At 42.2% G+C, this 14,382-nt stretch overlaps 1 protein-coding gene across 4 annotated transcripts in view; it reads left to right on the forward strand.

The window, feature by feature from the left end:
• The first annotated feature begins 66 nt into the window (after positions 1-66).
• The window catches only part of ABHD18 (abhydrolase domain containing 18), a 29,901-nt gene continuing 15,585 nt past the window's right edge, over positions 67-14,382 (forward strand). The window contains exons 1-9 of one of the 4 annotated variants that reach the window (XM_084856010.1): positions 100-379; positions 814-967; positions 1,774-1,836; positions 5,704-5,808; positions 6,598-6,682; positions 7,000-7,100; positions 12,502-12,580; positions 12,676-12,760; positions 14,093-14,120. In XM_084856010.1, coding sequence (XP_084712136.1) covers positions 5,717-5,808; positions 6,598-6,682; positions 7,000-7,100; positions 12,502-12,580; positions 12,676-12,760; positions 14,093-14,120 — 470 coding nt within the window. In that variant the 5' untranslated portion in view covers positions 100-379; positions 814-967; positions 1,774-1,836; positions 5,704-5,716. Of the gene's footprint in view, positions 380-813; positions 968-1,773; positions 1,837-5,703; positions 5,809-6,597; positions 6,683-6,999; positions 7,101-12,501; positions 12,581-12,675; positions 12,761-14,092; positions 14,121-14,382 lie in introns of all 4 variants that reach the window. The other 3 variants (XM_084856012.1, XM_084856011.1, XM_084856009.1) reach the window with 3 other exon arrangements.

The raw sequence follows: 14,382 nt of genomic DNA on the forward strand, positions 1-14,382 counted from the left end.
TCGAGGGGAAATCCTTCCCTCCCCCCGCCTCTCGCTTAAAAAAGAAAAAAAAAAAAAAAAGGCCCCATTCGTTTGACCTCTTACGCTATTCGCGCGGAGAAAAGAGAGCGGAAGGGGGAGGGAACGACAGCGGCGACCTTCGAGGCGCTTCGTCTCCTTTCATTCGCTGTGGCGGGAGGACGGAACGGGCCCGCCCTGGAGCGTTGGGGCTGGCGGTTGGCAATAAACGCAGGGCGAAGCCCGGGGCGGGAGGCATCCGCAGCAGGCGCCGCCGCTCTTCTCCCCGCGCCTTCCCTTCTCCCCACAGGTTTCCCGCTTCCCTCCCAGGCAGCTCGCCGCAGCGCGCCTGGAACGTGCAGCCCGACGCCTCCTCTCAGTGGTGGGTGTCGGACTCGGGTCGCCGCCGCCAGACATAAAAGAGGACCGCAGTTAACGGGGGAGTAAATGTGCAGCGAATGGAGCCCCCAGGATAAACGACGAAGAGTCCTGTGGCACAGGAGGGGGCTGCACAGGCTGTTCTTGGTGTGCTCGTTTGTTGTCCAGATCTGCGTACCGCTTTCCAGTGGGCTATCGAAGTGGTTTACGAAAAGGACGATCTGGAAATCGATGAAAACGATTTGATTCTCTCCCCCCCCCCCCCCATCGTAGGCGTTTTCCCTCTCGCTTTTCCCTGCTGCTCCCTTAGTCTCTCTAATATATTTTTATTGGTTTTAAACTTACAAAAGCGTACCAACGATAACAAATCCAACATTTGAGCACGGACAGCGAGTTCAGGCTGTGAATCTCTTATTATTTGAAAACCTGTCTCCTCAGATCGCTATGCTGCTTTCATCCAAACGTGTTTCCATGAATTGTCATGTGCTGCCGGTGGTCTATTCTTTGTGTTAAGCCGAAATCCTGTGCACGCTCACCTGGGAATCAGCTCCATTGACTACAGCGACGCTTGCTTCCGTGTAAAGTTGTGTAGGTTTGTGCAGTTTTTAATACAATGATCTGACCCTCGTCCCCCTGTCCTACGTGCACTTTTCCATAGGCGTGTTGCAATTTATTTCTTGGCAACTCAGTTGGGTGAGGTCGCCTTTCAGGGACAAGCTGGTAATTTGTGAGCTAACCAGCAGCTCCTCTACGTGGGAAGCTTTGTTTACTTGCAATGTTTGTAGCAGCTGAGAGATAAAATAAAATTTTGGAGCCCTCTTCATACCTTATAATAAATATAAAGTCCATCACACACAGTAGCATAGAAAACTATGGTGAGGGATTCAGCACTTGTTCTGTGTTAAAGGATTATTTGCTTTCTAAAGCATTACTGCCTCATCAGGTCCAATGGGCATTCCTTATTCAAATGCCAACACTTCATAGGACCCTGAAACCTGTTGATTCTGGCTTTTTAGATAAATGATCCGTTAGCTATGGGATACCATCCTGTGATCATGTATGTGTGTTTACTACAGTAAAAGAAAACTAGTGTTGAGTGCCAGTTGGATTGCATTGCCTTGTAAGGGTACTGTAGTACCACCCATAATGAATGAACTAGCTGACAGGGTAAGCTTTTCAATGCCAGTTAAGCAGACTATTCTCTAGGTTTGCTTTGGGAGGTTGAGGTTGTTAAAGGGTATTCAGGCGCAGTCTGCAATATTTATTTAGAAATTTGTCTTATTGTTTATATTGCCTAGACAGCATATTATCTTACAATAGGTCACTTAGTAGGTAGTTTGTGTATTAATGCTTTTAATTGGATTTTGAACTTGTCTCATTATTTGTACTTTGATTCAGCGGATATATCAAATGAAGAGGCTTAACAGTTAAGAGATACACCTAGACTAATAAGTTTAGCAGGTACGAGCAAACTATATTTTCAGGCCATCTTTAAAGGTGAAACCCTATAGTACCATATAAATGAATACCACTTAGAATTGGCAATTACTGATTGAGAATGCTTGCCAGAAGTATGTCTTTAGTATATAGTTACTGTACAGAAAAATGAAATCCTTTAATCTTTTTCTGTTCATAAGTTACCTGGTTGGTCTCTCTGCTTTCAAGATTGTTGCAATATATTTCTTAGCATAGACTGCCTTTGTTTTGTTTTTTGATGGAAACTATCTTGTTGAAAATATTGATGTCATCAGTAAGCTCTGTTCTATTCTTTATTGCTGATAACGTAGGTACCATATAATACACTGACCTTCTGTAAGTCATAGAATCATAGAATAGTAGGGTTGGAAGGGGCCTACAAGGCTATCGAGTCCAACCCCCTGCTCAATGCAGGAATCCAAGTCAGAGCATCCCTGACAGATGGCTGTCCCGCCTTGTCTTGAACGCCTCCAGTGTGGGAGAGCCCACCACCTCCCTAGGTCATTGGTTCCATTGTCGTATTGCTCTAACAGTCAGGAAGTTTTTCCTGATGTTCAGCCAGAATCTGGCGTCCTGTAACTTGAGCTCATTATTCTGTGTCCTGCACTCTGGGATGATGGAGAAGAGATCCTGGCCTTCCTCTCTGTGACAACCTTTCAAGTACTTGAAGAGCGCTATCGTATCTCCCTTCAGTCTTCTCTTCTCAAGGCTAAACATGCCTAGTTCTTTCAGTCTCTCTTCACAGGGCTTTGTTTCCAGTCCCCTGATCATCTTTGTAGCCCTCGATGTATGTATGGTATGTCCAAACCATGACTATTCCACATACTGAAGTGATTATAACTATGGTGGTATTCATTGCCCAGTTTTCTATTCCAAGATACATTTTCAGCAATGATGATTTTTAACCAATAAAACATCATTTTATTCTGTTATTTCTTCTAATTCTGTTATTTTAATTCCAAATTGCAATTTGTGCTTATTTGGGAATGGTGTTTTTGTTGAGCCCAAGATCATTTTTACGTATTTCCCAAATAGAGAAACCCAGTATATTAAGGAAGGTGATAGCTCAAACTTACATTTCCTTAATGTAAGGAAATGTCAGTGCTAATCTAATTAGTACTAATCCAGTGGCAGTACTAATCTAACATTCAATCTGGTTCTGGCAACATATCTTCTCTGTAGCCATGTAATTTTCTTCCAGACATGCTAACCCTGTGCGCTGCCTCAGCAGCTGTGCTTTAGAAACTCAGGATGTTTTATTTATTAAGAATATTTATATGCAATATAGAAACAAAGTTCTCTGGGTGGTTTACAATAACAGTAAAATATAACTCTAAAAATAACGTTTAAAGCAGAAAATAAAATCAATGTAACAAACTCTCAGCAGCATCAAGAAATAAACTTAACTAAACAGATTTTCAATTTTAAAGATGGACAGCATAATCCTATGCATGTCTACTCAAATGTAGGTCCTATTGGGTTCAATGGAACTTACTTCCAGGTAAGTGTGTATACAATTGCCACCCAAGAGTAGAAAAGATATGTTCATAACAATGTTCTGAACATCTCCTTTAAATTCCTAGGCTTTTAAATCCCCTAAGGAAAATGCTTCCATATACCAAATATCAAGGCTAATCTGGCAGTAGCAGAGGTTGAGGGACGTTTGACTGGCCGTGCAGAACACGTACTTTTGGGTACAAAAATAACTAGCTTTTTCAGTTATAGAAATACATTTTGACATATTTTGACTAATATGTTACAAATTTAAAATAGTTTACTATTTTGACTGAGAGAACTTTAGTTCCTTGTTAATTTTTCTTATGGTATTGTAAGTGTTGTAAAAAAACAACACCACCACCCCACCCTTAGAAAGCAATCCTATGACCCCTAGACAGCGTCTGGGGGACACAGGATATTTTGGTCTCCCGGATCCGAGTTTCATAGGGGGTGAAAGGGGGCATTCCCAGGGAAGGGGGGAGACAAGGGAGGCAGCAATATGAGAAATCCTATGGCCGCCCCAGCCTCCTTCCTGAAGCTTCCGCTAGATGGGTGAGATGACCTGTCTAGCTAAAATGCAGAGTGGGAGGCACGAGGCACCTCCTGTTCTGCATGGGATACTCTTAGGTTCAGAGCCTTACAAATAGCCAGGGTGCATCCCATATGGTTGCACCCTTAGCTACTGAACAGCTATCATATTCTTGAAATCTTCCATGAAGAGTGAGGCAGACATATTTGTTTCTAGACAAAAACTCAAATGAGTTTGTTATGAGGAACAATGAGCAAGCAACATGCATGTAGTAAAATGAGAAGTTAAATGGCACTGGTGAAATATTAACTAAGCAATTACATTATGTCAAAGGATAGGGCAACTTGGTATTGTTTGCTGTAGTTAGTACACGGTAGCTGAAAAGAGCAGTGGTATTAAAACAATTATATCTGGGGAAGAAAAGAAAATTGACTATTTCCCTCCAGTGCATTAAAATAGCCTATTATAGCTGTTGTGTGGCACCTCCATATAATCTAGCAATGGTAAATATCCATATTAACTCTATTTTTGATAGGCTCAAGAAAAATTATGCCTAAATTAAGATCAAATGTTTAGTTGTTTCTACTATTTGTGAGGGAAGTACAAAGTATATATAGCCTTCTCTCCTTCCATTTTGAAACAAAATGTGGTTTATTGGTGTTCTTGTGAATGCATGTGGTTTTAAACGAATAGGATTTGTCTATAGCTGGTATTTGATTTGTGTAATTTTCTGCTGCAGATCATCAGCTTGGAAAAACGTATAGAGGTAGGAACAGTGGAAGTTCTATTATGAACATTACAATAATTTAGGAAGTAATGGCTTAGTATGTGTCATGCATTCAAATGGGATACAGGGAGGGAGCAGGCGAAGGAGAAAGGAAACAACCCACCCAGGGACTGAGAAAATAAACCATGGTTTGTTTGATCATCTGCCAGATTGCCCTGGGTAGGGCAACAAATTATGGTTAAATAAGTGTGGATTAGCATTACATGTGAACCAGGCCAATGTGAACCTAAAACTGCTTGTAGCTTCCATTATTACAGGCTGCACATTCTTTTCCATCTGCAACTGTTTGAACTCCTGGAAATTTTCCAACCTGTAAATCCACTAGGATTCAGTTCCTAAAATTAGGTGGCTCTGTATTCTTTGGTATGTTACTTTTGCAGTAGCAAGTACTACCGTTAAACTGTCTATATTTCTTCATTTACCCATCTTAATGTACCTGCCAGTAAGACAAAATCTGTCAGGCAAGAGGTATTTTTAAGGTATTCTCTCTAAATCACTGTGCGAATAATGGAAGACAAAACTTATGCTGTTATAATTTATTTGCCTTGTATTATCAATCATGAGTAGAAGAACAAGATTTGAACCTGAGCTGATGTAGGATATCCCATAATTTGCTAAAAAAATTAAGCTTAAATTTTGTAAAATTGCTAAGGAATTATTCATACTTGTAAAATTAAGCAAATGTGTGCCTCATACTGGACTAAGAAAGTGCCTTTTTCATTGAATATTTGATTTTATACCAGAATTACTGACCCGAATTGCAGGCAACATTGATAAATGGCTTGTTGAAAGTGCATGAAATCTAAATGCTAAGAAATTCCAGTTCCTTAATGGCTTTCTCAAACAATGCTAATGCAGGGTTTTCTGTTAAATGCAAATGAGTTAGCCAGTTCTAAGTGTTTTTCTTGGAAGTTATATTGTGAAATTTCCCTGTTTGTGTATGTATGCTTGTGTTTATGATTAGCCTTTGCTTTCTTTGCAAACGAGGAGTTATGCTATTCACTTAGAAATGAAGTGGCTATTTCTTTTCTCTTTCTAGATGTGTTCTGCTAATGGGTGTTAGCAAGCTAGATGTGTTATATAGGCGCCTTCTTCTTACTAAACTTTTCATTCAAGGATGGGGAAGACCAGAAGACTTGAAAAGGTAGTTCTAAATTGTCTCATACTGCAATTCCTGTTAAGTGTGCATGCTCTTTTTTTATATGACAAATAGTACTCCAAAAGCCAAACTTTCTTAGGGCGTAATCCTACCGGGGTAGGCGGCCGCCTCTGAACTCAGAAGCAACGGCCTATCCAATGCAGGGCAGGAGAAGCATGGAGGGGATCATTCCCTCCGTGCTTCAGCCGCCCTGCATTTGTGGCTAGACAGCCGATTTCAGCTGTCTAGCCATGGGAAGTTGGAGCAGGGGATGCGTTGGCTGGATGACAAGTTGGATGTGTCGTGCCTGCATTTCCTAGTTCCTTGCCCTGGAACACCCCCAGGAACACCCTGTTTTCGCTGCTCCACACTCCTCTTCTGAGTGTGGAGCCGTTCCGAGCTGCCTGCGAGGCAGCATGGGAGGAAGGGAAGGTCGGTTCTCAGGGAACCAGCCTATCCTATGGCCATCTAGCCACTGACTAGTGGCCATAGGATTGCTCCCTCCGTGTACACTAAAAACTTAAAGCAATTTTTGTTACAGTGCGTCAAGGAAAAATTACTTATGTGACACAAACAAAAGTTGATATTGGTGCTAATATGTGTGTTTTTTCTAATGTAACTTTAGTCTAAATTTAGACAAAGCTTGTGCAGGGAGTTCTTCATTTTAATATTAAAGATTGTAGCATCCTAGTGGTGGGGAATCTAGGCCAAAAATAGTCAAAATTATATTATAAAACATATTTGTCTGTTGTATGTACATTTTGTGTGAAACCAATTTCATTTTTTTCTTAATAGAATATTTGAATTCAGAAAGATTATTGGAAACAGGGAAAAATGTAAGAATCTGGTTTCAAGAGACTATCCAGTGCACATTAACAAGGTATTACAAACTAATTGATACAGCTGTAGCTCAAGATGCAGGGAGGGTTGGTTAGTGTCAGGGGGACACTCTGTTTCCAGCTGTACCTGAGCTTGGAATTATCTGGACCCGCTCAAAATGGAGTTCTTTTTTAATGACATTGGAATGTTCATATTTCAGACACCCTGCACAACAATCACTAGTGCTAACAAGTTTTTTCATAGCCTTAACTTCTTATAAACTAGTTGTGGCTCTTTTACAAACCTGTATTTTTCAGGGGTGAAAGATGCATGTTAGTGCTCAATACGTACAGTAAAAATGCAGTGTTATCCCTGTAGGTTGAGGAACAATCAGATTGTAAGATCCTTGATGGACACTTCATTTCCCCCTTGGCTCATTATGTTCCAGATATCATGCCATCAGAATCCATCACAGCAAGGTAAGGATTACTGAGGCTGAGATGGGTTATTGACAAGTGTTGAAAAGGTAACATGAAAATATGTCTTGATTAAGACTGGGTTCAGATAACATGATAACCCACAATGGGTTAAATAACCCATGGTGGTTTAGTTAACCCATTGTGGGTTATGTTGTCCGTCGGGAATTTTAAAATCCACAATGGCTTATTTGCCCCAAATCACCTACTCTGATAACCCACAGTGGGTTAAATATCCCCTACTGCAGACTGTAGGTTATCTTGTCATCTAGCGGGCCCTGTGGGTTATTTTGGTCACCTACAGAGTTGTGCTGCAAGAGCAGTTCAGATCACTGCTGCTCTGTTCCTGCAGTTGTTCTTTGTGTTAAAAATAGCCCTACATGGGCTATTTCAGTAGTGTCTTTGGGGGTGGGGGGGATGCACAATTGGGAACACCTTAAGTTTGCAGGATCAGGACCAAACTTCATACACAGCCTCCCTTAGTTAGGAGGCACCCGATGCACCATCAAAACCCTGTGAGATTACTCACAAAAGAGAGAAAATCCCGGGTCAACCAAAAAAGGGCTGGTGGTTTTAAAACCTTGGAGGATTGCAGGATCACTTCATACACAGACAGCTGTGGTGCTCTTTCACTCATTAGCTAAAGTGCTATAGGGCTTTAGAGAATTAGTGCTACAGCTCTGTATGAAGTTTTGTCCCAATCCTGCAAACCCCCAAGGCTTTACAGCTGCCACCTCCTTTTTGTGGCACTTGGGATTTTCGCTCCTTGGTGAGTAGTCATGCACTGTTTTGATGATGCATCGGGTGCTGCCTTGCTAGGGGAGGGTGGGTATGAAGTCTGGTCCTGATCCTGCAAACCCCCAGCGCTTTAGAGCCACACACCCCTTGTTGGGGTGATGCTGGATTGTTGTCAGTGGGTGAAACAGCACTGCTGCTCGGGTAGGAGGACTACAGGGGGTAGGGGAATGACTCGGATTACGTACAATGGCTTAATAAGCTATTCACAGTAGTTTATTAGCCCGTTTGTGTGGTGGGGCATTGTGGGTTATTTAAAAAATAAGCTACTGTGAGTATTTATAAAGTCACTGTGGCTTAAATTGACGTTCGAATGTGGCTTAGGAGTAGGTTTGCAAGTTGTAATGCAGGCAAACCCTTATAGTCATCATACTGCAAAAGGTTTCTGCAATTGGCCCTTACCTTACATGCTCTCTGGGAACTTAATTTCAAAGTGCTGTCCCAGTAAAGCCAGTACCACATTAAAAATATATTAGCTAACCTTTTGCATGCAAGGACACTTTGGATCCTGGACGGTGTTTTTTCTCTACACATGTATCAGTGATAGGCAAATGTAATATGTGAACATGGTGATCTTTTACTTGGTGGGCTGCAGTTCTCATTCTCTCATTAGCTGGAAAAAGCTAAGCAAAAACTTCAGCAAAGCTTTCAACAAAATGCCCCATGGTATCCTGATGAGCAAACTAGCTCAAAGTGGGCTAGATGAAACAACTATCAGGTGGCTCCACAGTTGGCTACAGAATCGGACACAAAGAGTGCTTATCAATGGGATCTTCTCAAACTGGAGAGAGGTAACGAGCAGGGTACCACAGGGCTCAGTCCTGGGCCCAGTGCTCTTCAATATTTTTATTAATGACTTGGAGGAGGAGGTGCAGGGAATACTGATCAAATTCGCAGATGACACAAAATTGGGTGGGATAGCTAATACCTTGGAAGACAGAAACAAAATTCAAAGTGATCTTGATAGACTGGAGCACTGGGCAGAAAACTGAATGACATTTAATAGGGATAAATGCCAAGTTCTACACCTAGGAAAAAGAAACAAAATGCATAGTTACAAGATGGGGGATACGTGGCTCAACAACACTACAAGTGAGAAGGATCTTGGAATTCTTGTCAATGCCAAGCTGAATATGTGCCAACAATGTGTTGCTGCCAAAAAGGCCAGTGCTTTTTTGGGCAGCATTAATAGAAGCATAGCTTCCAAATCCTGGGAAGTACTGGTCCCCCTCTACTCAGCACTGGTTAGGCCTCATCTGGAGTACTGTGTCCAGTTCTGGGCACCACACTTTAAGAAGGATGCAGACAAGCTGGAGAGGGTTCACAGGAGGGCAACAAAGGTGATCAGGGGACTGGAAACAAAGCCCTATGAAGAGAGACTGAAAGAACTGGGCATGTTTAGCCTTGAGAAGACAAGACTGAGGGGAGGTATGATAGTGCTCATCAAGTACTTGAAAGGTTGTCACAGAGAGGAAGGCCAGGATCATCCCAGAATGCAGAATAATGGGCTCAAGTTACAGGAAGCCAGATTCCGGCTGAACATCAGGAAAAGCTTCCTGACTAGGGCAATACGTCAGGGCAATACATCAGCTAGTGGGCTCTCCCACAGTGGAGGCATTCAACATGAGGCTGGACAGACATCTGTCAGGGATGCCTTGACCTGGATTCCTGTGTGGAGCAGGGAGTTGGACTCGATGGTGTTACAGGCCCCTTCCAACCCTGCTATTCTATGATTCTGTGATTGATTCAGCTCTGTCACTTGAGGCCCAACTGGCTTCAGTGGCAGAAAGTGCCTTTTACCGGCTTCATCTGGTATTACAACTACGACCCTACCTGGGTAGAAAAAGCTTGGCCACAGTTATCCAGGACTGGTACCTCCTGTTTGGATTATTGCAATTTGTTACCTCTGAAGACTGTCTGGAAACTTCAGTTAGTGCAGAATGGAGCAGTAAGGCTGCTTACTGGGACTGGCTGTTTTGAAGATACTACTTCAGTGCTGTGCCAACTGTGCTGGTTGCTATTCAGGTCTGATTCAAAGTGTTGGTGCTGACCTTTAAAGCAGGGAGGGGCAGAGAGAGAGATGAGGTTCCCCATAGCCCAGGAAAGCTCCCACCACCAAGTGGCCCTAGTGGCGGTGCCTGGAGCCAGAGTGGCTCCTGCCTGAAGGACAGTGAATTTCACTGGTTTAGTGAAATGTAGACTGGTACTAAGGCGAGTCTAGTCATCTTCGGGCCAGTCTACTTGAAGGAACGCCTTTCCCTACATGTTCCTGCCTGATTGCTAAAATCATCCTTGGGGGCTCTTCTCTCAGTACCACCGCCCACAGTGGTGCGATGGGTGACTACCAGGGAAAGAGCTTTCTCCATGGTGGGCTACCATCTCTGGAATGCCCTTTGCAGGGAGATTCACCTGGCGTCTTCAGGTTACACCTTTAGATGCAGGTAAAGAACTTCCTTTTCTAACAGGCATTTAATCTTTAATGTATTGCTTTAATTATTAACTTTACTGCTGGCTCTCTAATGTTAATATTTTTATGTTTTAATATTTCATTATTTTGATATTTCATTTATTGTTTTGGTTGTTTTTATTTTGTGGTTTTTATTATAGTAAACTGCCCTGAGGGTATTTGCCAGCTGGACGGTATATAAATACATTCGTTGTTCAGTTGTGTCCGACTCTTAGTGACCCCATGGACCATAGCACGCCAGGCCTTCCTGTCCTGCGCTCTCTCCAGGAGCGTGCTCAAGTCCATATTCATTGCATCAGTGATGCTATCTAGCCATCTCATCCTCTGCCGTCCCCTTCTCCTTTTGCCTTCAGTCTTTCCCAGCATCAGGGTCTTTTCCAGAGAGTTTTCTCTTCGCAAAATGGTGCCATGGAAGCTTAGATTGCTTTGGGCTGGTTTTCACATAACACCAAACCAATGAAATTCTCTGTCCTTCAAGCAGGAGCCACTCTGGCTCCAGGCACTGCCACTGAGGCCACTTGGTGGTAGGAGCTTTCCCGGGCCATGGGGAACCTCATCTCTCTCCCTGCTTCAGGTGGCAATGCTGTGCATCCAACTTGGCTGGAGGCATTTTTGATCCTCTCCTCCCCATCAGCCTCCACATCGTCCAAGCAAAGGCCCATCAGTCATTCACCAGGCAGGCAAATTCCAACAGACTTACTTAGCCCTTGGATTGGGATGGATCTTTTTCAGAGAGAGTGCTCTGCTGTACTTGGTGCTGAAAAATCTCCCAGTGCTGGTCCATGTTGCTCTCCCATCCGCACATTCAGTTTCCCTCCATTGCCTGCACAGTGCACCACTGCAGTTAGCCAATCTCACTACAGCTAATTTGCTGATTGCTCCTGTGATCTCCTCTCCCCGGCCCCAAGCCACTGTACAGCTATGGAGCAGCAGGTCCCCTGTCTCCCCACCCCCAAAACCACCTCTGGTAGCTGATAACACAGCAGTTAGCTCACTACTAAAGCTAGGGAGCCCCTGCTGAGAGTGAACAGCCACTGCAAAAAGAGAGTGAGTGAATGAGAGAGAGATGGCACTTAAGGTGATTTGGAGCCACTAGTGGTCCTTGGACCTTACAGTGAAAAGCACTGAACTAAACCATAGTTCAGCACTATGTGGACAAGCCTCCAGTTTGAATATTTTGCCTTCTCTTCCTCTGTCTTGACTACAGGGAGGAGGTTGGAAGCATCCACTTCCCATTTTAAACTAACTGTGGTTTATCATCGCATTTGTGAAGGGCAAATTGTGGTTAGTTTAAGCAGTGATTTAGCCAGGATAATACAGTATGTCTTACTTCTGTCTTGCTTCAATAAGCCACAGTTTAAACTAACCGGGGCTCTCAGCTTGGGTGTAACAAGAAACTACAGTTAAGTTTAAACCAGGAAGTAGATGGTTCCAATCCCCTTGTGACTGTGCCAGATGGGGAGAGGGGAGGCGGAACACAAAAGTCTGAGGAGTCTGCAGCTTGTTCACATAATGCTGAATAATGGTTTGGCATTGCACCCAAACCAGATCAGCATGTGAGTGCTTTCCCATGAAGGATAGACTGTACTGCAATGGTGCAACCATTTTAATGGGAAATCAGGTCACTAGAAGTATCCAGCTTTTGAGTGGGTGGCAGCTCCCTCAGTTTTGTCATTGAAGCAGGAGGAAAGAGGATCAGATGGGTGAACACTGCAAAATACTAAGGATGCATGCAGCTGAAATATCACTCTTTGTACTCTGAAGGTGAAACAGTAAAAATCTTGGCAATACATGCATTTTATAACAAAAGATTCACATTTTGTGTTTGTATTTATTAGCATTATTTATATACAGCTTCTCATTTTAACAAATCCCGCAGATGTTTACAAAATAAATTCAAAAACCAAACCACAGAATAATATGCACTGATTATACATGGATTTTTGTATTTATAAAATACATTTATTGCAGATTTTTTTATGTTCTAAGTTAGAGCGAAAAATGTTTTGCTTGTAGAATTGGTTTGTTAAATTCTTTGGAAAAAATGCTTGACCAATGCTTGATGCAGTAACAAAAGCATTTTTATGTGAAAACTTCATTTTATGTAGTTAGGTTTTTACAAGGTTGCTTTCTCTTTGATAGATTTCAATTTATAGTACCGAAGAGATGGAACAGCAAATATAGACCCGTGTGTATTCATTTAGCAGGCACTGGAGACCATGTAAGCATACAACTTTCCTTATTAATGCTTCTTAAAAAAAACCCTGTTACCTTGGTGCTGTTTAATTGATCCTTCCTTTAACCATTGTCTTTTAGCACTTTTGGAGACGACGCACTTTAATGGCCCGTCCAATGATAAAAGAGGCCTGTATGGCTTCACTGTTGTTAGAAAATCCTTATTATATCCTTTTTATTTGAGCAAAACATACCTATGAAGTACAAATTCAGAAGAGCAGAGTGGTGCTGTTTAGTCTACCATATTCCAACACGAATATGGTAAAATTATGTCAAAATATATGAAATATAAACCGATTTGTATGATTCCTATACAAATAGGTAGTTTAGAAATTCAGTGAAACTATACTTGAAAAACATGGCCTGTAATTACCTGGAGAACTAGTGGTTTTAGCTGAAAAGAAATCATAGCGGGGTTATAAATCTTCTGTAGAAAATTGCAATTCATAAATCTCAGAAGTATATGTAACTCCAAATGAGTGTACCGTGTCTGTGTACACACACTCTGTCTCTCTCTGCATTGTAAACTTGGAATTTTAGGAAGCTGTTTGGGGTTTCTCTTGGGGCAGTTGCTGAGAGGCAAACTCTCAGAAATATTTGAGTGCCTACATACCCTTCTGGATCGTGCCCTTGGGTAAGCAACCTTGTTTAGACAAAGCAGTAAGAGAGCACTCCTAATCACCTGATTCACGTGACATGACAGATCACTGTGGCTTACTTTACTTGCGGGGACTGTTCGATCATGCTGGCAGCCCACAGGCACCATTTGTGCATGGTGCCTGTGGGTGGGCGGCACACAATAGCTTGTGTCATGCAAACCTGGGTAGCAGGGGTTGTTCAAGGGCTAGACAACCCTCAAATAACCCTAAAACAAGCCATAGGTTATTTGAGGGTTGTCCAACCCTCAAACAACCCTTGCTGCCTGGGTTTGCATGACACAACTGGTCACAGCAAGCTGGGCGCCTGTGGTCACCCTGCAAAAATGGCGCCTATTGGTTTCTGGCACAACAGCCCCCGTGGATAAATTAAAGCATGGAGGGTTGTCATATCATATGAAACAGGTCAATGGCTTTCTTTTAATTGATTCCAAAGGTATTGCTTAAATGTACCTTTCTCTGTCTCGGATGAAGCAAGAAGTTAAGAATAGATCTTCCTAATATATATTGTAGTATTTTATATATAGTACTGCTCACACATCATCTGTAAGAAAACTGATTTACCCAGATGTGTCTCTCTCCACAATTAACTGATTAACAGACACTGTTAAACCATTTTGTTCAAAGTCAGTAGTGTTATAAACTGCTATATTGAAGAGCCTGGTTTCAACTTTGTCAGTTTGTCAGAATAGTAATCTACATTGGGACACTGTTAAATATGCTGTATTTTAGTGGAACTGTTACTTGATTTAAACTTTTAAATACATAGAAATTTTAATGCAACTTTTGAAACCAGAATGTATGTGATTTTCCACGTTAATTTCTTTGATTCATATCTATACATGGATGCAGAAAACCTAAGGATCAGTTGTAAGTATTATTAATGCATCGCTTCTTGTAAACTACCCTCTTTCATCTTTTCCAACAAATCTTTTTAGAGAACAGATTGTATTGCTCCCCTCTGGAAGCATTTGGAACTGTCGAGAGATTCTTGTTAGTTCTGAGTGTCCCAGCCCATCACTAGGTGATTAAAAGAACCTGCTGCTCCAGAGGACATAGGCTTGGAGATTATAGGAAATGCCACATGTATCTTGCTGCTTCTGAGTGCTTTCCAACTTGATAAGAGGCTGTG

Source organism: Heloderma suspectum, chromosome 5, assembly GCF_057233095.1.
Source record: "Heloderma suspectum isolate Gila_16-S chromosome 5, 16-S_ref, whole genome shotgun sequence".
NCBI classification, from domain to species: Eukaryota; Metazoa; Chordata; class Lepidosauria; order Squamata; family Helodermatidae; genus Heloderma; species Heloderma suspectum.